Here is a 27,766-nt window from a genome sequence, read left to right as displayed (position 1 = left end):
GGTTGCCTTTTTAGGGCGTATCCTTGTGTAACGCGAGCAAACGCGTGTTTCCGTATTACGAATGTTGGTCAAGAAGTCAATAAAAACCCATTGCTAAAACTAGCTTAGCAAACAGTATGGATTCTTTAAAGGTACAAACATTTTAAAACCACTCAGTCTATCATTCTGACTAGTAGCGAAGTCTTAAGAATTTTTCAGTGAGTTTTATACATAGCTAGCTTTCCCAAAACCAGAGATTTTGAGGAAATCACTTTCTCTTTCATCCTTAACCTCACGCGCTGGATATGTTTTGGCTCGAACTTATTGCTATAACATACTTTCTGTTCTAAAACCTGGCTAGTACTAACATGCTAAAATTAACTGAAACATCTGTTTCCCCATTGGCCGTAATACATTTTTGACTTAGCAAACTTGGAAAGTATGCGGTAAGGTTATGGTAAAATGACCACGCCTTAAAAGTCAACCAGTATATAGGACGCTTTTCTGTAGTTTGGAAATCAAAGTTCCATAGAAGATGTTCAAAGATTGGAGATGTTTGGCCAAACACGTGGGGATCAATCCAAGGGAACCAATCACAAGTGGCAAAACAACAGCACGCATATTCCACATTCTCTGAATCTCAATTATAAAAATCTGTATACCTCTCACGTTTCTCATTAATTTTCTGACTAAGCCTGCTGTCACCAGAGACAGCTACATCATTTTTAAAAAGCAGTATTATGTTGGTGGCTAACACATAAAATGTCAGGCCTTTTATGAGGCAAATGACGATCAGTTTGGATAGTAAAATCCCACAAAAGAATCATGGATGGGTTCTCCAACACAGGGGAGGGATGATGAAGCCACCATTTGTTTACAACGTGAAATCCTCCCTGCTTTGCAAGTTCATAATGAACAGTATTTGCAACAATGTCATGCCTCCATTTATAGTGTGTCTGAGCAATCACACTGCAACAGCTCATATCCACTGACTCAAACTGTTGATTACACAAACGACACTATTATTATTATTATTTCAATACATACAGAAGTAAAACAAATATATAATTCTGGTACTTAATTACAACATCGAAACCTAACAAAGGTTTAAAGATGAATGTTTAGTGTTTGACGTAACAAACCAGCAGTTTCCAACAAAACACTTTTCTGTAGAGTACAAGGATATAAATTTATATGTAGTGATTTCAGCCAGTCATCAAACTTGGGACTCACAGCACCAAGAGCACTGATAACAATAGGAATAATTTCAGCCCTGACATGCCACAATCTTTGTATTTGCAGTAACATATCCTGATACTTTTCAACTTTTTCAGCTTCTTTACATGTTACATTATTGTCAAAAGGACATGAAAAATCTACTAAGTAAGCACGTCTTTCCTCTTTTAACACTAAAATTAGATCAGGTCGATTAGCATGGATGGTTCTGTCAGTGGTAATAGTAAAGTCCCACAATAGTTTGACACTCTCAGATTCTTCCACAAATCTAGGATTATGTTTCCACCACTCTTTAACAACTGGGAAGCCAAACTGTGAACAAAGTCACCAATGCAGGCAGAATCAAACTGCATCATGACTCTTCTTGTATGATGTTCCCACCAAAGTTGAACAGCCAGAGACAATGTGAGCAACAGTTTCATTGTTAGTGCAACAGAGACGACATAAAGGGTCAGACCCACCAAGGGTAGATGTATTAAAATATTTTGTGTTCAGAGCCTGATCTTGGGCAGCCAAAATTAAACTCTCAGTCTCGATTTTCAAGTCAGAATAAACCAGCCACCCAAAAGAATTGAAACAGTTGATATCTTGTAAATTCCACACATACTTGCCATGTAATGGCTTATCTTGCCAATTCTGGAAATAAATGTGCAATATTAAGATGATCTTTGAATGCATCAGGGGCAATAGACATATCAGCTGGAGTTTTCACGAAACCACTAGACAACACTTCCTTCATCAGTACATCAGTATGATCTTCCAAATAGTAATAAAGTGCAGCACGCTTAAAACTGACTGTGTCCTCAACACCAAGCAGACCACATCCTCCCAAAGTACGCTACACATAAATCCTATCCGCATCTGCACATGCATGGGTGTAGACCACCATTCATTGTGAAAGTCTTCCTAGTTTTGCGATCAAGCACTTGTAATTCATTCTTGGTCCAATCAATGATAGTAGCAGAGTAGCGTAAAACAGGAATAGCAAACTCATTCATTGCTATGATCTTATGCCTTGCATGCAATTGTGAGGATAAGACTTTTCGCAAACGACGGAAATACTCAGCCTGAACTATTTCTTTGGTTTTAGGACAGTTGATTGAATCAGCTTCATAAATACCCAAATACTTATAGTATTCCAATGGTGTCAATGCAGTCATAAGGCCATCAGGAAGTGTTATTCCACTAGAGGAATACTGTCTACCATGCTGCATAATCGCACTTGCACATTTCTGAAAGCCAAATTGCATTCCCATAGAGGCTGAGAAGTTGTGAGTAATTTGGACAAGAGTTTCCAGTTGTTCTTCTGACTTGGCAAATAGCTTAAGGTCATCCATGTACAGTAAATGGTTAATAACAGGATCTCCTGTAAAGGAGTATCCTAATTTCTCACGTTCAAGCAAAAAACTCAGTGGAGCTAGTGCTATACAAAATAGTAAGGGAGAAATGACATCTCCCAGGAATATCCCACTTCTAATTGATACCATACCAATAACTGATGGTCCAGCTTTAAGAACAGTTCTCCAGGTGGCCATTGATTTCTCAAAAAACTTGACAATGGTAGGGGATACCTTGTAAAGGTTTAGCACTGACAGAATCCAGGCATGAGGTACAGAGTCAAAAGCCTTTTTGTAATCTATCCAACACATAGCTAGATTGGTCCTTCGATGGTGACCATCATACATTATCATTTTATCAACCAGAAGATGTTCTTTAGTCCCCCAAACTCCATGCCAGTTTTCCTTTGGTTGGGAGAGAACAAAGAATTGACATTAAAATGTGAGTAAATAGAATTTCCAATAATCCTTGTTAATAGTTTCCAAATATTTGATAAGCAAGTGATTGGCCTATAGTTGCTGACATCAGATTGGCCTTTAGAACGATTCTTGATAAATAGATGAGTCAGTCCCTGAACAAGCCAAGATGGTGGATCATAGAACCATCAAAGGAAGATGAATTGCTGTTAGTTTCTTTAGCCAAAAACCGTGAATTTCATCAAAGCATGGAGCACTCCAATTTTTTATCTGCTTAACAGCACACTGAACATATTTTAGAGTAATAGAAAATTTTTGAAAGGGAACTGATTGATTGGCTTTTCAATATCAGTAAACCAAAATGGTTTCTGAAAGAAAGGGATATTAGGGTCTTAGATGCTCCTCCAAAATTATAAAGCTTCCTCTGGAGGAGGAGAGGGGATGCTATTATCTTCTGAGTTACAAATATGTCCATAAAATTGAGTATGGTTAGTTTTGAATAGTTTATTCTGATAGTAAAAATTAGAACATTTGGTATATCTAGATAATCGAGATTACATGGCAAGTAGCTTTTGTTTAGATAACTCTAAAGCTTCATCAATGGTATTGTTGGAAGTGATATGGTGTCGTGAAATCAATTGATGTGTAAGCCTACCACAGCTTCTTTTTACAACTTGTATTTGATTAACATCACGTCTTAAAGAGGTGGGGTCTATTCTACGGAATGGAACGGAACGGAATCATGGACTAAACTATGGAATGGAACGCTTTCTCAAAATGAAGCCTGCAGCTTACCATTGCTGAAACTTCCCTTACAAGTTATCGATGGGCCTCCAGCTGGTGATTAAACAAAGCTCCAAGAAAGATAGAAACAATTAAAGGACTGATTGTGGGTTTTAGTCGGTTGTCATTAGTAACGAAATACTTATTGTGGGATTAGTGGCTCAGTGATGTTTATCTAAGAAGGGCAGTTAATGGATAACTTATTTTCTCTAAAGCTTACTGTATGTACCTTGTTTATGCTTAGTGTGACTGTAGACTACAGTCTGGGGCCAGCATTTCAATCATAAATTAGTACACCGAATGTTGTATGCTAGCTACTCAGGAAACAAACAGGAAGGCAATGGTGACAAGAAAGAGCCAGCTGAAGGAACTCAGTCAAAATGTAAGGAATTTTTTGCAGTGTGTGAACGCAAACATTCTGGCAGACAGGGCTGTGTGCCACAAGGATGCTATATTATGTGAACATTGCTATAAGTGCATGAATCCATTAACTAAACAGGTGGGATCTATGGTACAGAACAGAATGGAATGATGGACTAAACTATGGAATGGGGTGCTTTCTCAAATTGCGGCAACTCATTGCTGAAACTATCCTCATTACAAGTTATCAGCAGACCTCCAGCGGCAGCATGTGATCAAACATACCCCCATTAAAGGATTGATTGTTAGTTTTCATTAGCAACAAGATTAGCCTTCTCAATGATTGTTTCCCTAGTAGTGCTCTTCAATTCATTTATTACATGATCGTGGGGCTGTTATTGGATATATACAGTATAGCTGATTGGATGATGTCATGCAATTAATTGTTTCTGCTGATATTGATGAGACAATACAATATTTAGAAGGTTAATCAATTTCATTGGTTTCAGAGCATAATCACAGTAGAATTTCCTGAAATTGTCTTCAGAAACCAGAAAAACACTGGTGTGACAGGAAAAGGTTAGTTGATCATACCTCGATTTTATTTGAACACATAGTACATGGTATCACTTTCAGAAAGTTTAGATCACCAATGTGAAGGTTGATGAGATGCATGGATTCATCAAACTTTTGGACATTGATAAGAATTTTTTTCTCATTAAAAGAAAATCATACCATGTTTTAACTGTAAAAACTTTGCCTTATAAAAATAAATAATTATGTACTAATAGTCTATAATTATTGTGTGCTAATTAATAAAGTATATGTAATATTTTACAAGTACATGTGAGTTGGATGATACTCTTGTTGGTGTTTCTTACTGACTGAAAACTTCTTTACTATAATCTGTAATCTTTTAGATGGCAGTCAAAGACGAGTGAGCCTAGATTTGGGTTGCAAGACATTGAATATCCAAATTAAAGCAAATTGACTGTCATAATTATTGTCTTCTAAATTTTAAGTTTGTATAAATTTTCTCAGTTAATAGAATCCTGCCTTACAATTTACATACCTAGCTATTTTGTACTTTACAAATGAAGATATACACATAGCGGCAATTATTCAATATGGTGATTATAAAGAAATGATGTGAATTAGAGTGGCAAAGTCTTTGGCTAGGTTACATATATAATTTCACAAAATCACTGATGGAATAAAGGTGGACTGGTATGAGCTGTGTCTTGGATGAAGGTGAAGGTTGGAGACTAAAAGGTGGTAATTTCTTGTCTTGAATATGTTGCTAAGTGGATGTATGCACATCAAATAACTTCACATGCTGGGATAATCTTAACATTTTTTTTCACCACTATTTTCAAGTGAGGATTCTTAGTCCATGCAGCTGGTCCATTGGGATCACAGGTTCTTGCTATGAAGTGTGCTGTGTACTAGATCTGCTGTAGTTGATATTTCAAGGTAGACTCCCAGGGAGTCCACACAAACCACACTGTTGCAGCAAATTACAGTACATGCTAGTTTCATTGTAAGGAAAGAAGCATGTGAAATGTTACACTCTAGAAATCCTTAGGATCTTGGTCCAAATCAAGGTCTAGTGGCTATGAGCATGGATGCATGAAAAGTTTAAGAGATCTGGTTGATTTTGTTGGTGTTCTCAAGTATTGATTCAAGGCTAACAGTCGAAGACTTGGCAAGCTCTTTATCATACAACAGAAAAATTTCAACTCACTACTGGTTTTAGTCCACAGCAGTGTTAATAAATCCATGAACTTTATTGATTTTCACAGAAAATTGCCTTGTTGTGGCACTCAGTCCGCCAGAATGTTTGCGCTTTGCACACTGCACAAAGTTCCTTACATATTGACTGAGTTCCTTCAGCTGGCTCTTTCTTGTCACCATTGCCTTCCTGTTTGTTTCCTTTGTAGCATACAACATTCAGTCTACTGATTTATGATTGAAATACTGGCCCCAGACTGTAGTCTATAGTCACACTAAGCATAAACAAGGTACATACTGCAAGCTAGAAAATAAGCGATCCATTAACTGCCCTTCTTAGATAAACATCACATAAGTACTTCGTTACTAATGACAACCGACTAAAACCCACAATCAGTCCTTCGATTGTCTCTATCTTTCTTGGGGCTTTGTTTAATCACCGGCTGGAGGTCCATCGATAACTTAAAAGGGAAGTTTCAGCAATGGTAGGCTGCAGGCTTCATTTTGAGAAAGCGTTCCGTTCCGTAGTTTAGTCCATGATTCCGTTCCGTTCCGTTCCGTAGAATGGACCCCACCTCTTAAAGACTCAATTTTTCTCTGAAGACGAATCTTCCAAGCAGGAGTAACATCAGGTTGAGTGCCCTCTGACCTGGGTTGGAAACCATTCTTGGTAGATACCACTGTGGCAACAGCATAATACAACATAACTTAGTTCCTGCAGTGAATTGACTGGGAAATGAGAAATAATTTTATTTATTTATTTATTATTATTGATTAGCAAAACCCATTGGGTAAATCGCTAATGTACAAAAACAAAATTTTAGTGTCTATGCATTTTGCAAACAGTTCTTGAAAGCAAGTAAGTCTATATTGTCAAGATCTTCCATATCTAAATTGTTCCAGTCTGGTATTGATCTTGGTAAGAAAGAGTTACTATATCGATTTGTTCTGGCATACAACTGTAATAGCTTCAAGGGATGGTTTGCCCTGGTACTTGTTGCAGGAGATAACACTGGAAGATACTGATTTGGAACATAAATTAATTTGTTTACAAACTTAAACAACAGCATCAGACGTGCCTGTTTCCTACGATCTTCCAGTGTTGGCCATTTTAATTCCACTAACATTTCAGTTATACTGTCCCTATGATTTATTTGAAATTCTTGAATCATTACTGACATTCACGATTTTTAGGGGGTGCAATCTCACACGTAACTGTCCATGCTGTAGAGACTGTAATAGTTTACTAACACTATCGTATATTTCCTGCTCCATTATTATTATTATTATTATTATTGTTTAATTTTATCACAGCAAAATATACGTGCAAATACATTGCTGGTATACAAAAGAACCGGATTCTAACCAAGTGTCAAGGTTAATGTAAAAAAATTGCCAGCTAGCTATGAGACACACAAAGTACAATAAGCAAAGCATCAGTCAAATTGTTAAATACCGCCGTTACAGTGATGTGGTAAAATATAACAGTCTTTTGAAATGTCCGAATTAAAGATGTTGGCAAATTCAACCTTCTCTAATTAACATGATAAATCCTTTGGTATGGATCCTAACGCCCCAACAATTATATGAATTATGGATACTTTTCTACATTCCCACACTCTAACAACTTCGAAGCAACACGATCATGTCGGCTCTTATATTCTTTTTGTGCTAAAAAGGTACAACTTACAAGGTGGTCTATGGTCTCATCAAAAGAACCACAAAGCCGGCATCTAGCTGAACATGGGGTTTTGTAGATATGAACTTTAACAACATTAATTTTGTGGATAAGGCCTGCTCTTGGGCCTCAAATACAAGTCCTTCCATTTCTTTAGTAAGGTTACCAAAGCGTAGCCATAACCACTGTGATTTAACACAAATCTGATCAGAAATTTCCCTTATGAATTGCCTATGGAGTAGCTATTATTATTATTATTACAATTATTATTAAACGCATTAAAGCATACACACAATGAAACAACAGTAAATATGACAATTAAACAAATAGAATATATCTGTCACAACTGTCAATAAGATGTCTCATCAATAGCCACTCCATCTGCCAAATTTAGTGATCTCCAATTCGTTCGTGATCATTCACACATAATAAGGCTACTCGAATAATTGCAAATGATTTTTTTTTCGTGCCCTCACATATCCCATCGCAACACTAATTCTTTTCCCATTTAACTGATAAAGAGCCTGCAAGCCTGAGCAAACAATAATCAGTTTCTGAGCCAAATAAACCATCTACAGAAAAGCACAGAGGCGTGAAACTGGCACGACGCGCCAGACAAGCAGCACCATACTTCCTCCTTTTCTCAACTTCAGCAGTACGAAGGACAGCTGAGGTGAACGAGATTGATATGAAGGAGCATCTGTGTCAACAACCCGAACATCAAACAAAGCATCAACTTGTGACTGCCAAACACCGCGAATTCTTAGCTACATCAGCAATCAGGGTCTCAGAAGATGGATCATCCATCTGTGGGCCAGACAACATTCATCCATATATCTTGAAGAATTGTGCAAACGAAATATCTCCTATACTGCAAGTTATATTCACTCAATCACTAGACACAGGTATACTACCTTCCGATTGGCTCATGGCCAATGTATGTCCAGTTTACAAGAAAGGAAACCGTACTAGTACCGCAAACTACCGACCAATATCATTGACTTCTGTATGCTCCAAAACTATGGAACATATTATATATCATTCCATAATGAATCATTTAAACTCAAATAGCATCCTCATTGATACCCAGCACGGCTTCAGATCCCAGCACTCTTGTGTTATCTAACTTATTTCACTGATAGAAGACTTGTCACATGCTCTAGACCAACAGAAACAAACCGATGTCATTCTCCTTGATTTTGCTAAAGCGTTTTATAGTGTCCCACATCAAAGACTATTAGTTAAATTAAGACACTATGGTATCAACGATCACATCTGTCAGTGGGTCAATACTTGGCTGACCAGAAGGTCACAGCAAGTAGCTTTGGACGGTACTTTTTCTGACTCGATAGCTGTTCACTCAGGAGTCCCTCAAGGGACGGTCCTCGGCCCTTTGATGTTTCTTCTATACATTAATGATATAACAGAACATGTAAAATCGCCACTACGGTTATTTGCTGATGCTGTTTACTTTACAGAATTATCACCACCAAGGAGGATGCCATTCAACTTCAGCATGATCTTGATCAACTACACGAATGGGCAACTAAGTGGCAATTAAGATTCAATGTAACCAAATGTACTATTATGCGGTTTACCAGATCATTATCACCAATCATTTTCAACTACAAGCTAAACAATCACAACTTGGGTACATCAAACCAACACTCCTACCTTGGTGTTATATTGGACAACAAACTATCATGGTCTCCACATATTAGTAATATAGCTGCTAAGGCCAATAGAACATTAAACTTCTTGAAACGCAATCTGAGTTGCTGCTCATCTAACATCAAAGCAACAGCCTACCTTACGATAGTACTACCGTCAATGGAATATCTACGCTGCAGTCATCTGGGACCCATACCACCATAACAATATTCAACAGCTAGAGAAAGTACAGCGTAGGGCAGCTAGATGGGTCCTAAATGATTTCAATCGATTCAGCTCAGTCACAGCTATGTTACAGCATCTTTCTTGGCCAAGCCTTCAGCTGAGACGTAAAATATCCAGATTACAAGCACTTTTTAAAATTATACATCAAGATTATTCACTGTCAATTCCTCATTTTATTTCAATGACAAGATCCACCAGACTATATCACCCACATCGTTTTATTCTGTACCTATTCATACCAACAGAGCTTTTTCTCCAGATCAATTAAGGATTGGAACAACTTACCATCTTCCATCATTGAGAGCAACAATATTGACTCTTTCAGCGGAACTGTAAACATTGTATGGAACTCAATAACTGTAATCTTTGTAACTACGTAGCTAAATTCATTTTATGATTGCTTTTTTCCTGAGCATATCAGCTGTGCTGTCTGCTCAGTAGCAATAATAATAATAATAATAATAATAATAATAATAATAATCTTCGCAAACCACCGGCTCTTTTCAACCTGTCCCCAAGCCAAGAAGCTAGATCACAAATTGAATCACGCACCTCGTTATGACTCTGACAAACCAAGCCACCTATTGAGTTTTTCTCATAAACTGCCTCAGAGTCACGCCAATAATCCCTAGTATGGGATCCAACAAGGTATTTATATGTTACCGTCTCAGCAAAAACCTGACTTTTTCGCACAATTAAAAAAGTTGTTTATTCACTCAGCATTATTGGCAGTGTCCAAGGAATGAATCACCAAAGTTCAGCCTTCTGTGGTATGTAGTTTTGAAATTATAGCACTAGACAGTAGGAAGAGTAAGATAATCGATTTGTAAAGCGACTATACTGAAAATAAACTACAGGCGCTTACATTCGCAATCATAACTTCCTTTTGGATTAGTCTAAAACGTTGCAATTTGGCTTAAGATGTTCACCATGGATCAGCACATCAGCCAAGATATAGTGTTAGCCCTGTAGACACTTGTGCATATGGATATGAAGGCGGTTTGGTAGAAGAAACAATGACGATCTTGTTACGTTTACCGTATCGTAAACAAACGCACGTGACACACATACCGTTGACGTTACAGAAACGAAACAAAGATTTTCGAACTCTCCATGAACTGGCAAATAAGACAGTATATAGTTTTAATCACTTTGAGTCTTCCTTCTTCGAATACTGGCCCGATATAAACTTGCGTTTTTTCTTTGTAGCATGCGTAATTATACGAAATATTTTTAAATTTCGTTTTTCTCAATACGTATGCTTGTGCGAACAAGTCGGGTTATTATTATTATTTTATTTTATTTAAATGATATTTAATCAGGGAAAATAGCGTCAGCCAAAGAAGGCTGTTTTTCAGCTATGCCCTGAGAGCACAAAAAATACAATACAATATAAGTACATACATACACAACAAAACAGAATTACATTGTAAAAAATTATGTTTTAAAACCATTCACAGTTTTAGCACTGTATAGTGCTTTAGGTAATCTGTTCCATATGGCCGTACCCCTGTACGCCATAGACTGTTTTCCATAATTAGTTCTAACACTTGGAACAAATAATCGGTGTAAATTTCTACCAGAGCGACCCGTAACATCCACAGCATATGAAAAAATCCCCTGTAAATAAGGAGGGGAAATCTTGTTGAGAATTTTAAAAACCTGTACAGCTGTGTGAAAAGTACGCCTTTCAGTTAAAGATGATCGGAAGTTAAAGTTATCAGAGGAATGGAACGATGATGTAAACTTAGAATGGAGTCTTTCCAAACGACGAGTACTACTAGAATTTGATGGTAACCACACAGTGTCACAATAATCCAACACCGGTAAAATATAAGCTTGATATAGCAACTACAGAACTCTAGAGGAAGCCGGCCTAACCCGATTCATAGCAAAAAGTTGCCTTCTAACTCTACCAAGAACATAATCCACATGAACCTGCCAAGTGAGATGCCGATCAAAATATACACCCAAATACTTAGTAGAATAAACTTGCTTCAAGATAACACCATCCAACATTATTGTGAGATTCAGCCCTCCAGTTCTCTGGCGGGAACCAATCAGCATACATAATGATTTGGGTTTTTGCTGAGACGGTCACATATAGTATCTTTAACACTTGATTATGCCGCCGTAAATACATAGTAGGGGCAAGAGGTATACAGCTACTTAAAAGATGCTCCACACTCTCCACACTTCGTCTGCAAATGAGACAGCTGTCGCATACATCATGGCCAAAAATATGGTTTTGCATCGATCTAGTTGCTACTACACCATCTTGAAGAGCTAAAATCATTGATTTATTGTCACTGGTTATGTTACGATCTTATAACCACAAAAAGGAGAGATCCATATCGAACGTTCCTAAAGCCCTTTTGAGGAAGCCACTATGAAACACATGTGTCTGATAATGTTTTTCTAAGAGCAAATCTTGAAAGGATAAACACTGCTTTACTAGTTTAAGCAACTTATTATTACTACTATTTGGGGGAAAAGGGCACACAGCAAAGCTGATTAAGCCCAAACAATCACAAATCATAAGTGCTGTTCAATCAAGTTTAAAAATGTAGCTAAAGTGTTCATCAATCAAGTTTGAAAATGTAGCTAGAGTGTTCAGTTCAATTAGGTGCGGTGGCAATGAATTCCATTCCCGGATGGTTCTTGGAAAGTAGCTTGTCATGTAGGTGGTGGTGTTTGTTGGTGGTACAATCAAGTGAAACTTATGCAACTGACTGGTTCCATAACATACACCATTAAACTTGACTGTGTGGTCATGAGGTGAAAGCATAATTGTAACCGTCTCAGCAAAAATCCAACTTGTTCGCACGAGCATGCGTATTAAGAAAATCGTAATTTTAAAAGAATTCGTAAAATGTGACCGGGCCTGCGAAAATAGGGCATGTGGGCACAAACTACACCCTCTCCCACAATAGGGAATATCTCAGTACAGGAGTAGAATATTTGCACTCTGTAACTTTTGGTATAAAGCCCGTTGAGTATTTAATGCATGCTGAAAGTTTCAAGGCCATAGCATGATGGTATAAAATGTTATGGGCAATAGAAACCTGAAAAAAGAGGAAAATTTTATGTGCCCACATGCCCTATAGTCTCAGGCCCGGTCACAAATTACGAATGCTACAAAAAAATTTATCGAGCCAGTACTAGAAGAGGAAGACGAAAATCGATTAAAACTATATACCATCTTATTCGCGTGTTCATGGAGAGTTCCCGAATCTTTGTTTCGTTTCTTCAGTTCCAATGGTATGCTTGTCGGCAACAGGGGGGGGTTGGCCAACGAAGCCACAGTTTTCTATAAGCGTCTGGCTTCCCTTCTATCGGCTAAGTGGGGTGATGAATACTCTGTAGTCCTGGGTAGGCTTCGGTGTTGTCTCTGCCCCGCTCGGATATTCAGTGCATTCGAGGTGTGCGTTCATCCATTGGTACTTACAGTAGGGTTCCACCACCAATGGATTTAGTGCAAGTGGAGTCCCACTTGTCAGAGTAACATGCTGGCTGTGTTACTCTGCCTTTTCTTTTGTTTTTTACAGTTGTCAAGCACGTGCCTTTGTGCTGGAGGTGGTAGGCAAGGGCAGCCCATCAAGCCCTGGTTTTTATGGTATGCGTGTCACGTACGTTTATTTACAATGCGGTAAATGTAAACAGGATTGTCATCGTTTCTTCTACCAAACCGCCTTCATATCCAAATGCGCAAGTATCTACAGGACTAATATTATACCTTGACTGATGTACTTATCCATGGTGAATGTTTTAAGGTAAATTGCAACGTTATAGATTAATCCAAACGGAAGTTATGGCTGAGAATGTAAGCGCCTGTAGTATATTTTCAGTCGCTGTACATATCGATTACCTTGCTCTTCCTACTGTCTATCGCTATAATTCCAAAACTGCACACCACAGAAGGCTGAAACTTTGGTGGTACATTGCTGATATTGCTGAGTGAATAATTTTTTTTAAATGTGCGAACGAGTCGGGTTTTTGCTGAGACAGTCGCAATTGAGTTACAATAAGCATAAACAATTCATGTTGCCCAGTGAAAAATATTTGAACCACTCCTCTCAAACTCATGTTTTGTGACACACTGGATTTAAATGCCTGTGGAGAGGGCAAGATAGCAGCAAAGATCAACTAGTAGACGCTCATTCAAATGCTCAAACAATAGCAACCCCCTGCCACCTTTAGAACATGGCAGATACAATCTAGACACTGATGACCTAAAGTGATGGGCCTTGCATGTAGTTAGCACTGATCGAACTTTAGTATCTAAGTCCCTGATTGTGGTAACCGGAATCTTCAAAGTGGGCATTATGTAGCTAACAACAAGAACAGCCCATGTATTGTGAGCTTTAACTTTGTGAAACCCACTCAAGTCAGATGACCACACAATATTAGCCCTCTTTAAGTACTCATTAGACAGAATTCTGAAGTACACCCAGATACTTGTAAGGCTTATCTTGGTCAATATGTTCTATACCATCAATAGCATTTATCTCAGTCCCATCACTAGCATCCACAATCTATCCACGTTCAATAATGCAAATGTTTCTCTTTTCAACACAAAATTGTAGCCCAGCTTTGCTGCTCACATCAGACAAAACAGTAATCATCTTCTCCAGTTCCTTTCTAGAAGAAGAGTACATCTTTAAATCATCAATTTAGTATAAATGAGTGATAGCACACTGAGAATCTCTACATTGTGGCTTCCCAGGGGAATACCCTTGAAATCTCTTTAATGCAAGACCAATAGAGAATAGACACAAACAAAACAAAGCAGGACTGAGGGAATCACCCTGGTAAAATTCCCTTTCTTATCTCAATTGGTATACATGTCTAGTTAACACCAAATCCCAGTTCTAGTTGAGTGCACCAATTTTGAACAAAGATAGCAAACAATGATTGAAAAGGCATAGCAAAGTGCAAAATAGATACAACCTCTAACATGTATCAATGAGAAATGGAGTCAAATGTCTTACAGTAGTCTATCCAACAGTATGATAAATTCCTTTTGCATAAGTGTACTTCATCCATAATCTTTCTATCAATTAGTAGATTCTGTAACAAAATATTTGGTCCGGGTGCATAAACGGTCCGGCCGGACCAAATATGTTCGACATAAATGGTCCGGCCGGACCATCTATGACGACATAAATGGTCCTACCCGAACATAAATGGTCCGGGTTACCAAACTAAACTGCAACGACTATTTGCCACCGTACAGTCGACAAGAATAGCTATATACACCAAATATAGGTTAGCCTCATCTCTTTGAAGCGGTGCCTTCAAAGAAATCTCGCAAAATCTCTCAGCATGCTGACATAAACTAAATCCAATAGATATCTCAGTACTGCTTAGTTAGCTCAAATAGCAGACAGAGTTGGAGTGTATAGACTGTATAACTGGTTGTTGCGGCCGTATCTTGTTGGTATAGGGAGTCTGGTAATTAGCTTATACAGCATATCCGGCTAAGGAGCAAGATTCGATACGACGCAGTCGCGTTCCGGCGTTCAATTTACTGACTGAGGATCCGCGGCTATACTGCAGCTACAGCAGGACTATATACTAGCTCTAACGAACACGAAAGGCTCAGAGATCAAGTTTAGAGTGAATAATCTGCAACTTGAAGTGGCGCAAGTTGCTTGCTTCCAGTGATGGCTCATAATACTGATAAGGAGGATAACCATTTCGAGGACGAATTGGAAACTGACACACTAGAAGATGTTTATGTTTATATGACAAGGAAGCAGTATAGAGAAGGCCTTACTCAAAATCAGAAGCGAATTGTAAGAAGAAAGGCAGCAAACTTTTGTGTGGTTGATGGAGAATTGGTGTTTAGAAAAAAACATAAAGGAAAGGATGAGGTGTGGCTATAGTGCACATACATGCATGTATATGTAGCCATATCATTTCTTAATTTGCATGTTCAGGTGCAACAAGTTCGATACATTAGAGAAAGAAAGGAACAGCTTAGCATTGTACAAGCTTGTCATGGAGATCAGACCTCTGGCCATCTTGGATACAGGAAGACACTGGCAAGAATTACTGAGAGGTTTATGTGGATTACACAAGCACGGATTGATATAGGTGTTACGTTGCTTTCATACTCAGGTACTATAGTACATAATGACCTCTAGCTACAAACGAATGTGCCTGCATTATGGTATTTGATATACACATTCTATAGTTGATATGACCGAAAGGTGTATAATGTGTGGTGCAGGGGAACAAAGTATAAGTCATCCACAATATGTTGATTGGGTAAGACTAATACACAATAATATATGCACATTTTAATGTATTTTTACAGGTACGATGTGATAAATGTAAGCAATGGTCACACATCATCTGTACCAACCTGAAGCCTGAAGAGGCCAAGAATGTAAAAACTTTTTCATGCCACGAATGCTCCCAGGACATTCACCAGATTAATGACTTTGAATAATTGCAACCATGCCATGTATCTTTATAGCTACAGTGCTTTAGCATTATAATCTTATTTTAATAGCAAAATTCACCTGTGGAAAATTGTAACAGAATTAGCTACGTAGCAAGATATGAGTAACTATACCTAACATAGCTACAGTTAATTATTATTAGCTGTGCCAGAATATAGCTACACTGCATGTTAATTCGAAAATATGAACTTCATACACTGTAGATAACACCTGTGGCAACTTGTATGAATCTCATACATGTAGCTATGATTTGTATGATCTTCATGCAAGTTGGCACAGGAGTCATCCACTCGAATTAACAGTGTAATTATTCTAATCACGAATTGTTCTGGAATAGAAACTACAGTATAGTACACCATAGTTGTTTATGCTAGCAAAGAGACGTTCTACTATAGGGTCGGCTATATTATGCTCAGTCCAGGTACTGGTATTGATATAGCTTTCTTGTAGCAAAGCCACGGCATCAGGCATGCGTTTGTGGACGCTTAGTTACGGTGGCAGAGGGATCCCTGGTGGCACAGTGGCGGAATACTTGAGGTAGGGAGTGCCGTTATGGCCGGCTAATGAAAGACTGGAGGCGGACCATTTATGTTCAGGCCGGACCATTTTTGCACAGACATGTATGGTCCGGGGGGACCAGTTATGCATGCACAAATGGTCCGGCCGGACCATTTATGACAGCATAAATGGTCCGGCCGGACCGTTTTTGCCCGGACTATCGGTGCGTTGACAATTCTCATGACAACCACGTTGGTTTCTGCAGACTCCTTGCTGCTGGGGATCGTACAAACCATCCCTCTCTACATGAAGATTAAAACGCTTCAATAAACAAGATGTTAGTATTTTGTATAAGTTAAGACATGTAATCAGACGATAATTACTAGGTTTTAGAGAATCTCCTTTCTTATGCAACAACACTGTCCTACCTGTGCATAGCCAAATATAATTTTTTCCAATTGCCTTGCGATTGTTAAAAGCAATGGTGAAAACAGAATGAGTAGAATAAAATTTCTTATACAAAATGTATGAATGTTGTCAGGTACTGGAGCTCTCCATTAAGGAAGCTTTTCCACCACAGTTTGTACTTCAGCAGTTGTAAACTTTTCCCATTGTATGGAGTCTGAGTCAAAATCACACCCTGAAGCAAAATCTCGTAGTACATTCAACGAGAAACAATCAGAATCAAATTGTCCTCCTGAGTGCAATAATTTCCAAAACTGTTCTGTAGCATCAGCATCAGGAATATTTTGAGGAGTGTGTGATTTTTGGAAGTCTCTATAAACATACCTTTGATCTCCAACAAACCGTGAATTAAGCTTTCTTGCTGAAGCCCTAGGTTTGTTATAATTTTAGCGTGTTGTAGCCACCTTTAACATTTTAATTAAAGATTCATGAAGGACTTTTAGATTTCTAGTGTTCCATGCAGATACACGGTATTTATCCTGTAAATACCTCTTTATTGTGTCTTCTTTTTTTAGTGCGACTCCTCAGGTTAGTACGCATTCGGAACAGTTCATTACTTACACGTGCCAAGTCAGATCTCACCAATGACACTTCATCTTTCAGAGGTTTCTGCTGTTTATCAAACTGGTGAGGTCTACACTTTAATCTACCCATTGATTCCAACAATACATATGCGGCTGTGTACACAGAACAATTTAGAATCCACAAATCTTAAAAATCTGTAACAGAGTTGGAAATACAATCATCTAAAAGCTGCAAACTTTCTGGTTGGATGACACAGTTTGGTCTAGGGATAATTCTCCTTGATATGAGGCTAGTTGACAAAATCTTTGGCAGTATCTCTTGAAATCTAATAGCTAGAGGATCAGTAAATTGCTGTTGCTCTCGATCAGAGGCTGGATGAAATGATGAGGCAGCAGCCAGTTCATGAAACATAACTAGATTTATCTCCTGAGCAGTTTCCTCCACTCTTTCAGTATTAATTGCTGTATCATTTGTTGAAGAATTCGTAGAATCAGCAGTTAACATCATCAGTCCTAACAGTCATAGAATACTGCGCAAAAAAAAGCGATTTTCTTGGCAAGTCTGTTTGCCTGGTCACGTAAATGTTGTCGAGAAAATGACAAATTTGGGTAGCGTTCTTTTAGGAGTCGATTCATGTAACCTCGGCCTTCACTCCTGGCCTTCTGATACATTGAATAAAGATCGCAATTCATTTCAAATTACCATTGAAAGCGGCGTTCCTGATACGCACACCCTGGTGGCGTCTGGGTCTCCGTGGCTTACTACCTGAGCTCGCTAGCTCATTAGTTCTGTCTCCCTTGGAAGAAGTTGATTGAAGTGTTATTATTATTGTTATTATTATTATATTGAAATTAGCACCATACAAGGGTAAATGTAATTAACACAATAAAAGAGTTCTCGAGTTCAGTTAGAACTTGGAAGAGCTGGGTGTCTTCTCGGAATAGTACCAGTCTATATAGCACAGTCTTCTGCAGTTGGAGGAAATTGATATCACTTCCTCGCAGTAAGCTCAAACTAGTTAAAACACTGATATTCAAATGCACCAAAGATAAGAGGCACTATCTCAACTGTGGTGTTCCATAAACTTTGTAGTTCAATCATCAAGCTTAAATACTAATATACTTTTTCCTTTAGCTTTGTCATCACATTTCGATCCATTACACAGGCGATGTCAATCAGGTAGTCTAAGTGTTTCTACTTTGCTTGTCAACATAAACTACGTCAGATCTTCTGGCTGATAATGATCAGTAAAAATGTTAACAACTTATAATTCTCATTCTCAACCACAGGTTCAGGATGGTGTTGCAACCAATAATTGGACCTCGAAAAGCTACAGGAGCCACACAGACTACAATAAATGGCAGATGCGACAGCATTTTGCCTGTCCAGGTAAACAGTCTGTGCTATCATTGAACATCGAGCAACTATGTGCTCGAAACTCTCTGCAAACTGTCCACACATCCTGCAGTGATCTGAAGGTGCAGTTCCCCAAATAAAAATTATGGTGTCTTAGCCATTTGGTGCATAGAGCGGTCTTGCACAGTGAAAACAAACTAGTGAACCTCACTACTAAATGTAGTGAACGTCAGTAGACTACTAATGTCTGCCACAATACTCACTATTTTTATGTAGTGACGTTCACTACTAATTTTGTAGTGAACGTCACTACATTGACCACCAAGTAGTGACGTTCACTGCAAAAAGTAGTAAGTATTGTGGCAGAGCAATTCACTACTAAATATTTTGCCTGTCCAGGTAAACAGTCTGTGCCATCATTGAACATCCAGCAACTATGTGCTCGAAACTCTCTGCAAACTGTCCACACATCCTGCAGTGATCTGAAGGTGCAGTTCCCCAAATAAAAATTATGGTGTCTTAGCCATTTGGTGCATAGAGCGGTCTTGCACAGTAAAAACAAACTAGTGAACGTCACTACTAATGTCTGCCACAATACTCGCTATTTTTATGTAGTGACGTTCACTACTAATTTTGTAGTGAACGTCACTACATTGACCACCAAGTAGTGACGTTCACTGCAAAAAGTAGTGACGTTCACTACAAAAAGTAGTGAACGTCACTACTTACAAGTAGTGAGTATTGAGGCAGAGCAATTCACTACTAAATTTCATGGGCGGCCATAATTAATGTCTCTGTAACAGACTTAAGATGTGCTTTCCTAAGCCAAGCAGAGGTTGAACACTTCTCTCAAGTAGTAACTTAGGCCATTGGGCATGCAAAGCCTTAGAGTGTCACTGTTCAATATGCTGATCAACTGCAACGGCCTTAGTTGTACAAGTGTCCTGCTGCATAAACAAACGTTCTTTACTTTTCTCATGATTAGATCTTCATGGCAACTAACATAGGAAGCCAAGGCACTCATCTCCACCTGCACTACATCAGAAACAGAAAGTAGGCCTCTTCCACCCTATTTACTTCGTAGATACAGTCGATTAACACCAGCCCTAGGATGAAGGGCCTTGTAAGGAGTCATCTGTTTTCTAGTCAATCTACTAAGATCCAAACATTCATTAATTGTCCAGTGAATTATACCAACAGTGTAGCGAACTACAGGTATTGCAAAACCATTAATTGCAATGATCTGATTGTGGCCACTCAGTTTAGATTTTAATATGGCCCTCAAACGATGTTTGTATTATTATTATTTTCTTTTATTATTACTATTTTTTAACAAATAAACGCAATAAATTATGTCAAATGTATGAGAAAAATCCTGAATGTCACCGACGCTTCAGGTATCAGTCAGATGTCTCCTAAGAATGTGGGTTGGGCTCAACAGTATGCTCTTCTGCATCCTTAATACTAGTTGCTTTTTGAATAGTTCCCAGCAGCTTCAAAGAGTTTGTAAGTGAAGTTGGAATGGAGCCCAATGCTCCTAGAATGATCGGTACTACAGTTACTGGTTGCTGACACATCTTCCTAATTTCAAGTCTGTGTACTTCTACATCTTCTCTTGAAACTTAGAAGCCATGCATCCATCACCAGGAACAGCAACATCTATAAGATAAACATGATTTCTACTACTGCTGACATAAATAATGTCAGGCCTGTTGTGAGGAAGGTGTCGGTCTGTCTAAATTGTAAAATTCCACAGCAATTTGCTACCATTACCACACACACTTGGCTGAGGCTTGTGATTCCACCGTTGTGATATCACATCGAATCCTTCCAGTCTGGTTAATTTCCAATGCAGCATTATAGCTACCTCATCATGACGATGCTTGTACAACCTCTGAGCAATTACTTCACAGCTACTTATAAGATGATCAATAGTTTCATCATGTCGACCACAAAGTTGACAAGAAGGAGTGACGGGTAAGTGGAAGATGTTACATTTTATTGCATTTGTAGTAATAGCCTGATCCTATGCTGCCAATATAATCCCTCAGTTTCTGGCATTAAACATCCTGAAGTTAGGAATTATTATTACTATTTTTATTGTTATTATTATTATTATATTCTTATTACTCATAAAGCTTTTTTTTATAATACAAATTACACTACAACTAAACTACAAACACAATTAATTACAACAGTGGTTCTTATTACTTGATTATGTAATTATTATTGCTATCTCAACAAAAGAATATAAGAGACGTGTACGGAAGTTTCTTCGTTCAAAACTAGCATTTAATTTCTGCAAGCATAGGATGTATTTGCCTCTCATTATGAGTCAATTCTTAAGGAATGTATACCCTGCCATGCACTTAAAATGAAGAAGAAAAACATTTATATGACACGTGAAGCATTTCGTATGAAGAAGAAAAAATGTAAGCTTTGGAAACAGTATAAGCTATCTGGCACAAAGACAGACTATTCACTATATAGCAAAGCCAGAAATGAGCTGCGTAGTTTGACAAGGTCTCTTCGCAAGTCATATGAAGAGAAAATCGCCTCCAATATTAAAACTAACCAGAAAGTATTTTGGAAATATGTAAACTCCAGATTAAAATCAAAGTCTAGTATCAATTGTCTACAACATGCTGATGGTTCCATGACACACTCCAACACTGAGATGGCTAATGTTTTCAACAATCATTTTGCCAGTGTATATACTAGAGAGGATATATCCTCAGTACCTTCATTTCATCTTGATCACACAGTACCAACACTTAATGATGTCGATATAACACCATCCATTGTACTTGACAGGTTAGAGAAAATCAATGTAAACAAATCATCAGGACCTGACGGTTGGCCTCTACTCTCATTAAAGGAAACTGCTTTACAACTTAGTGTTCCATTGTGTATACTGTTTAAAAAGTCACTTAGTAGTAGCTATCTCCCTAGTAGTTGGAAACACGCCCATGTCACACCAATTCACAAGAAGGGAAATCGTTCTGCTGCTGATAACTACCGCCCAATAAGTTTAACGTCACCTATAGTCCGAATATTGGAGTCAGGGGCGGATCCAGAGTTTCGAAGAGGGGGGGCACCTTTCTGAAAAACAGTTGAAGACCAAAAAAACTTGCTGAAAACCAGTTGAAGACCAAAAAAAAAAAAAAAAAAAAAAAAGGTCACAACAATAATAGCTAGTTATCCTTACCTACTATATCACGTCTGTTATGTAAAATAAAATCCTATTTGTAGCTTCATAGGTAAGCTACACTGCCTCATGAACATTGTGACTGCTTTATTAGAGTAATTGACTGCTCTATTAGAGTATATCGATCTTGTATGCAATTTCTTGAAAGGGGGGGGGGGGGCATTTGCCCCAAATGCCCCATCCTGGATCCGCCACTGGGAGTCAATCATTAAAGATCATATCACACACCACATGCTCACTAACAGTTTATTTTCTCCAAGCCAACATGGTTTCATTGCTGGCAGGTCGTGCACAACACAGCTTCTTACAGCAATGGACTACTGGACCCAATCACTTAATGATGGCTATCCTGTTGACGTTATATATTTAGATTTCCGAAAGGCGTTTGATTCTGTCCCTCATAATCGACTACTGATGAAATTGAAGGCATATGGCATGGGCGGGTCTCTACTAAGATGGGTACAGAATTTTCTTTCTGGTAGAAGGCAACGAGTTGTGCTTAATGGTGATCACTCTGGTTGGTCCACAGTCTCTAGCGGGGTTCCCCAAGGTTCAGTCCTTGGCCCCTTGCTCTTTCTGTTATATGTTAATGATATTCCGTTATCTGTGGACAGCCCAATCTTACTATTTGCTGATGATGCCAAGATCTTTCGATCAATTAGATGTGAAGCCGATTACTTACAACTTCAACGGGATATTGATATATTGTTTGAATGGTCGAGAACCTGGTTGCTTAATTTTAATATTAGCAAGTGTTATGTTTTGCATTTAGGTCTCACCCACTCCTATGGAAATTATTGTATTGACGGTAATGTTATAACATCTACTGAGTCAGTCAAAGATTTGGGAATCATCGTTGACTCTTCTCTGAAGTTTCATAACCATACTGCTATAGTAACTGCAAGAGCTAATCGTATACTAGCTGTGATTAATAAATCGTTTGAGTACTTGAGCACCAACATGTTACTCCAACTGTACAAATCTTTTGTTCGTCCCATATTAGAATATGGAAATATTATATGGGGTCCACAGTTCATACTTGATCAGCAGTCAGTTGAAAAAATTCAAAGAAGAGCTACCAAGTTAGTGAGCGAAATTAAAGACTTGCAATATGCTGACAGATTAAACCACCTAAACTTACCATCTCTCAGATATCGACGTCATAGAGGGGACTTAATTTACACATACAGACTATTTCATAACATGCTGGACATGGATAGCTCATCTTTATTTACCCTTCGATCATCTTCTATAACAAGAGGTCATGATTTAAAGATCTACAAACCACACGCTACCTGCTTGCCACGCCGTCACTTTTATTCAGTAAGAATTATAAATGATTGGAATGGACTCCCATATGACTCAGTTAATGTTCATTCAACCAATTTGTTTAAGACACACCTAGATAGATTTTATTATGATTACCAGTATGATATTGTATAGTTATTTTTGTAGTAGTTTGATTGTTTAGATCAGGTTTTTACAGGCTTTGCCTCCTTACCTGTACCCCCAATAATAATAATAATAATAATAATAAATAGTTCGAAGTAGATGTTTAGCCGGTCACCGGTCACGGTGCAAATATTAATTAGCCGGTCGTTTGTTGGGAAGTGTCACCTATAATTCTAGTATCAAACACACTAGTTGTATGAAGGTAAGTTTTTGGGTGAGTTCGAGGCGAGCTAGGGTTGGCCAGACTTCGCCGGGACGCTCGCTTCGCTTGCTCCAACCCTAGCTCGCCTCGAACTCACCCAAAAACTTACCTTCGTACAGGAAGTGAGAGTCATCATCAACGTTTAACAGGGGTTAGCGTTAGGGTTCAACTTTGGTTTCTTCTTCACTGGTATGGTTAGACTATATGTTATTTTATATTTGTAACATTAAATACAGTACAAAAACAAGAAGAGTAGCCAGCAAGCACCGGTGGTACAGTGGTAGAGCGTTGGTACTCTAAACCTGATTGTTTGGGTTCGAGTCTAGGTCACGTCACACTTTTTCTTCGTTTCTTAAACCTTTTTGTGTCACGATTTTTTCTAAGTTTTTTTAAATTGCAATGACCGGCTAAATATCAACAGCCTAAATAGTTGTGCCATCTCATTGTTATATTATACTGGAGGAATGATGAATTGGACCACCCAAGCTGAATTGCGTAAGGTGGATATTGATACAAGAACATTGATGACTATGCATGGTGGTTTTTTATTGAATAGTGATGTGGACCGTCTTTATGTCTCAAGGAAGAATGGAGGTAGTGGCCTGATCTCAGTGAAGTTTGCATTTGAACATGAGAAGAGAAAGTTATCATTTTACGTACACCACTCTGATGATCCTTATTGCAACAGGTTATCAGATGTTTGAGGAGCATGGCAAAGAATACAAGAAATTATCCAACTTGGAACATCTACAAACTTGAATAACAAGCCTCTGCATAGTCGATTCATAAGGAAAATGTCTGAACAGATTTGTATTAAATCACAATACTGTGGTTATGTGTACCCTTTGGTAACCTTGCTAAAGAAATAGAAGGACTTGTATTTTCGGCCAAAGAGAAGGCCTTATTAACAAATGCTGTTACAGCTCATATCTACAAAACCCCATGCTCAACTAGATGCTGGCTTTGTGGTTCTTTTGATGAGACCATTGACCATCTCGTAAGTTGCTCTTTTTCCAAAAAAACAAAAGAGCTGGCATGATCGTGTTGCTTCTCATGTTCACTAGATGCTAGCAAAGCAAGCTGGATTCCCTGTGCAAGATCTTTGGTGGAAACATTTTCGTCCACGAGTTTACGAAAACAATGTCTGTAAACTGTTGTGGGAGTTTTCCATTGTACTATGGTATTAAAGCAAACAAATGAAGTCTACCTAATTGGTTTTGCTATTCTCGAAGATTCCTGATTTGATTTGATTTATATATTTATCCCGACTTTCTCAAAAGGTTGTTGAAAAGCAAACAAAACATGCGGATTTAAAAATTGAAGTTGTTAGAGTGTAGAAATGTAGAAAGTATTCATCATTCCTATAATTGTTGAGGTGTTAGAATCCATATATCAAGATTATTCACTGCCAATTCCTCCTCATTTTATTTCAATGACAAGATCCACCAGACTATATCACCCACATCGTTTTATTCTACCAAACTCATCCACCTATTCATACCAACAGAGCTTTTTCTCCAGATCAATTAAGGTTTGGAACAACTTACCATCTTCCATCATTGAGAGCAACAATATTGACTCTTTTTCAGCGGAACTGCAAACATTGTATGGAACTCAATAACTGTAATCTTTGTAACTACGTAGCTAAATTCATTTTATGATTGCTTTTTTTTCCTGAGCATATCAGCTGTGCTGACTGCTCAGTAATAATAATAATAAGGATTTATAGAAATTTCGTTACTTCTTGCACCAGTAGAAAGCCAAAAGCGTAAAGCATAGTATGGGGTCTAACATGTTACTTACCCATAAAAAATGCATTGTCAACTCTTTTGTTTACTGTTAACATTCCTTATTTATTTTTATTTATTTATTGTTACTGGGCAGACGGCAATTGCCGATGCGCCCAGGGGGCGATCAACACCCCAAAGAAATCACACTTACATATAAGATATACAGCAAACAATTAGATAGACAATAAGTAATTAGTAAATGTATCTATGTTTTCTGATTCTATGACAGATACTGGCAAGCTGTTCCAATCTTTGATTGTTCTTGGAAAAAAAGCATGTTGATAATAACTGGACCGTGTACTGGGTTGGATAAAGTGGTGAGTGTGGTGGTTATTATTGTTATTATTATTAATTAGCAAAGCCCACTAGGGGCAACACGCTAATGAGCATTACAATCACATATTATATTATATTACTTACGGCGTTCTTAAATGTTGCAAGAAGTAATGAAACTTCTGTATCATTTGTGACTGGATCTACGAAAACCGTTCTTATCGCCCAAGTCAGGAAATTTGATTTTTTCACACAAACACAAAGCTTAATGAATGCACTATCAAGTTTCACTGCAACATTCGACCAGAGTGAAGAGGTCTGCTTTTGCTGGCTGCTTTATTAAAGCGCAGTGTCGAGCCGTACGAGTGATCTGGGGTCTTCATGGAGCCCTGGCCAACCAGAAGATGGCTATGTGTGACTGTACAGCTCTGTGGTGCTGGACAATGACATGTGCTGTAAATTTCCTTTCATTTTAGCCAGTTCTGAGTTCTGAATGGTCTTAACTTGGCCGAATTCATCCAAACACGTTTCTTTTCAATTTTTGAACACCATCTTTTCCGCCTTCCAGGGGCCCCTCCTCTCAACCTTCTGGAGCTTGCCTGATACAGACAACCTCGTTTTAAAAACTATCTAAAATGGCGGGAAACTTAGCTATTGACTACTTCTTCAGTGGACGATCAGGAAGGTAAGAAATTGTTGTGAAACGTGTGAGAATTTGGTATGCATAACTACCACCATTGGCTAGCTACAACACCCTGAATATTTAAAACCGACGTTTCTCGATACTTTTAAATGGGCGATACGATCGGTTCTCCCAGAGACAGTCACATTTTATTTAGAGAAGGTCAACTTGCCATTGTCTCTAATTCGGACATTTCAAAAGACTAGCTATTGTATTCCACAACGGCGTTACTTGACAATTTGACTGATGCTTTGTTTATTGTACTTTGTGTGTTTTATAGCTAGCTGGAAACTTTTTACATTAACCTACACTCTTGGTTAGAGACAGGTTATTTGTATACCAGCAATGTATTTGTACGTATATTTTGCTGTGATTAAGTTCAAATAATTAAGTATGATATAATAGTAACGACGAAGAAGCCTTGTTTGAGCAGGCTGCTCGCACTGCTATATCTCCTACTAACACAGAACTTTTAAAAAATCTAGGGACTGGGATCTATCGGCTTATCTAAATTTAACTGTTCTGGGTGTTATATATTATTGTATGTACTTTTATAGTGTAAGTCTTGCCATGGCTACTGTACTGTCCACCCATTGTATGGTACGCTTAAGTCTATACTTCGATAATCATGTTGTATATTGTCTTAACAGATAAGGTATCCCTCTCCCTTGTAGTTGCGTTAAACTGTCAGCATGAGCAACCTGAACACAAATCTCACCTTCAAAGGCTTGGCATACTTCGTCTGAATAGCCCTTTTCTTTAAGCCAATGGGAGAATTCGTCAGATCTTAGTAATTTTAAATCTTCTGTAGAGTTCAATGACACTGCCATACTCAATAATAACTGTTTCAAAATGTAATAAAGAGACAAGTTAATTTCTACCTATTCCTTTATTATTTTATAAGTAATATCTAGTTGTTGTGTGGTGCATGTTTTATATCTATGTATCCGTAAACCCATGCAGTGTATGCAAACGTATTGCATGAAACATTGCACAAAGCATTTATTTTCACGAATAACACAATCTACTTTATTGTCAAGCACATTGGTTGTATGAAGGTAGGATTTGGCGGGTTTGAAGCGATTTTTGATTAGAGTAAAACAATCAAGTCAGGCCAACCCTTGCTCCACTCAAACTTCACCTAGAGATTAGCTTCATAAAGACAATGAATGATACCAATATGTTTATAACATTATTATTATTATTAATAATAATAAATAATTAACACAGTTTGACAATACTGGTAAAGATGGCTAATAGTCAACAACAGTTCCGGCTTAGCCAAAGCAGTTTCACTGTAGTACGGCTATGTAGAGATGTCCGATTAGAGAACAAACTGCTCTAATCGAATACCCTTGAATCTATAATACCAACTACATATTGAAAAAAACGAAGTTATCCACTAGATTGAAAAATGGCTCACAGTAC

General features: G+C 38.1%; 2 protein-coding genes across 2 annotated transcripts in view; one reads left to right on the top strand and one right to left on the bottom strand.

Annotated features, from left to right (window-relative positions):
* The window catches only part of LOC136247256 (uncharacterized), a 148,778-nt gene extending 121,553 nt beyond the window's left edge, over positions 1-27,225 (bottom strand). The window contains exon 1 of the mRNA XM_066038883.1: positions 27,057-27,225. Within this exon, the coding sequence (XP_065894955.1) occupies positions 27,057-27,168 (112 nt within the window). The 5' untranslated portion in view covers positions 27,169-27,225. The remainder of the gene's footprint in view (positions 1-27,056) is intronic.
* On the top strand, positions 14,939-15,985 carry LOC136244821 (uncharacterized). The gene is made up of 4 exons (XM_066036373.1): positions 14,939-15,293; positions 15,360-15,540; positions 15,617-15,690; positions 15,740-15,985. The coding sequence occupies exons 1-4, from the start codon at positions 15,084-15,086 to the stop codon at positions 15,872-15,874; spliced, it is 600 nt and encodes a 199-aa protein (XP_065892445.1). The 5' UTR covers positions 14,939-15,083; the 3' UTR covers positions 15,875-15,985.
* Positions 27,226-27,766: the final 541 nt, after the last annotated feature.

The sequence above is a fragment of the Dysidea avara genome, chromosome 2, assembly GCF_963678975.1.
Source record: "Dysidea avara chromosome 2, odDysAvar1.4, whole genome shotgun sequence".
NCBI classification, from domain to species: Eukaryota; Metazoa; Porifera; class Demospongiae; order Dictyoceratida; family Dysideidae; genus Dysidea; species Dysidea avara.
This window is presented reverse-complemented; position numbering and strand designations above follow the sequence as displayed.

Coding starts and splice junctions, on each gene's coding strand:
- LOC136244821 (XM_066036373.1), top strand. CDS start 15,084: ATGGCTCATAATACTGATAAGGAGGATAACCATTTCGAGGACGAATTG. Junction 15,541..15,616: donor TACGTTGCTTTCATACTCAG/GTACTATAGTAC, acceptor CACATTCTATAG/TTGATATGACCGAAAGGTGT. Junction 15,691..15,739: donor ATCCACAATATGTTGATTGG/GTAAGACTAATA, acceptor GTATTTTTACAG/GTACGATGTGATAAATGTAA.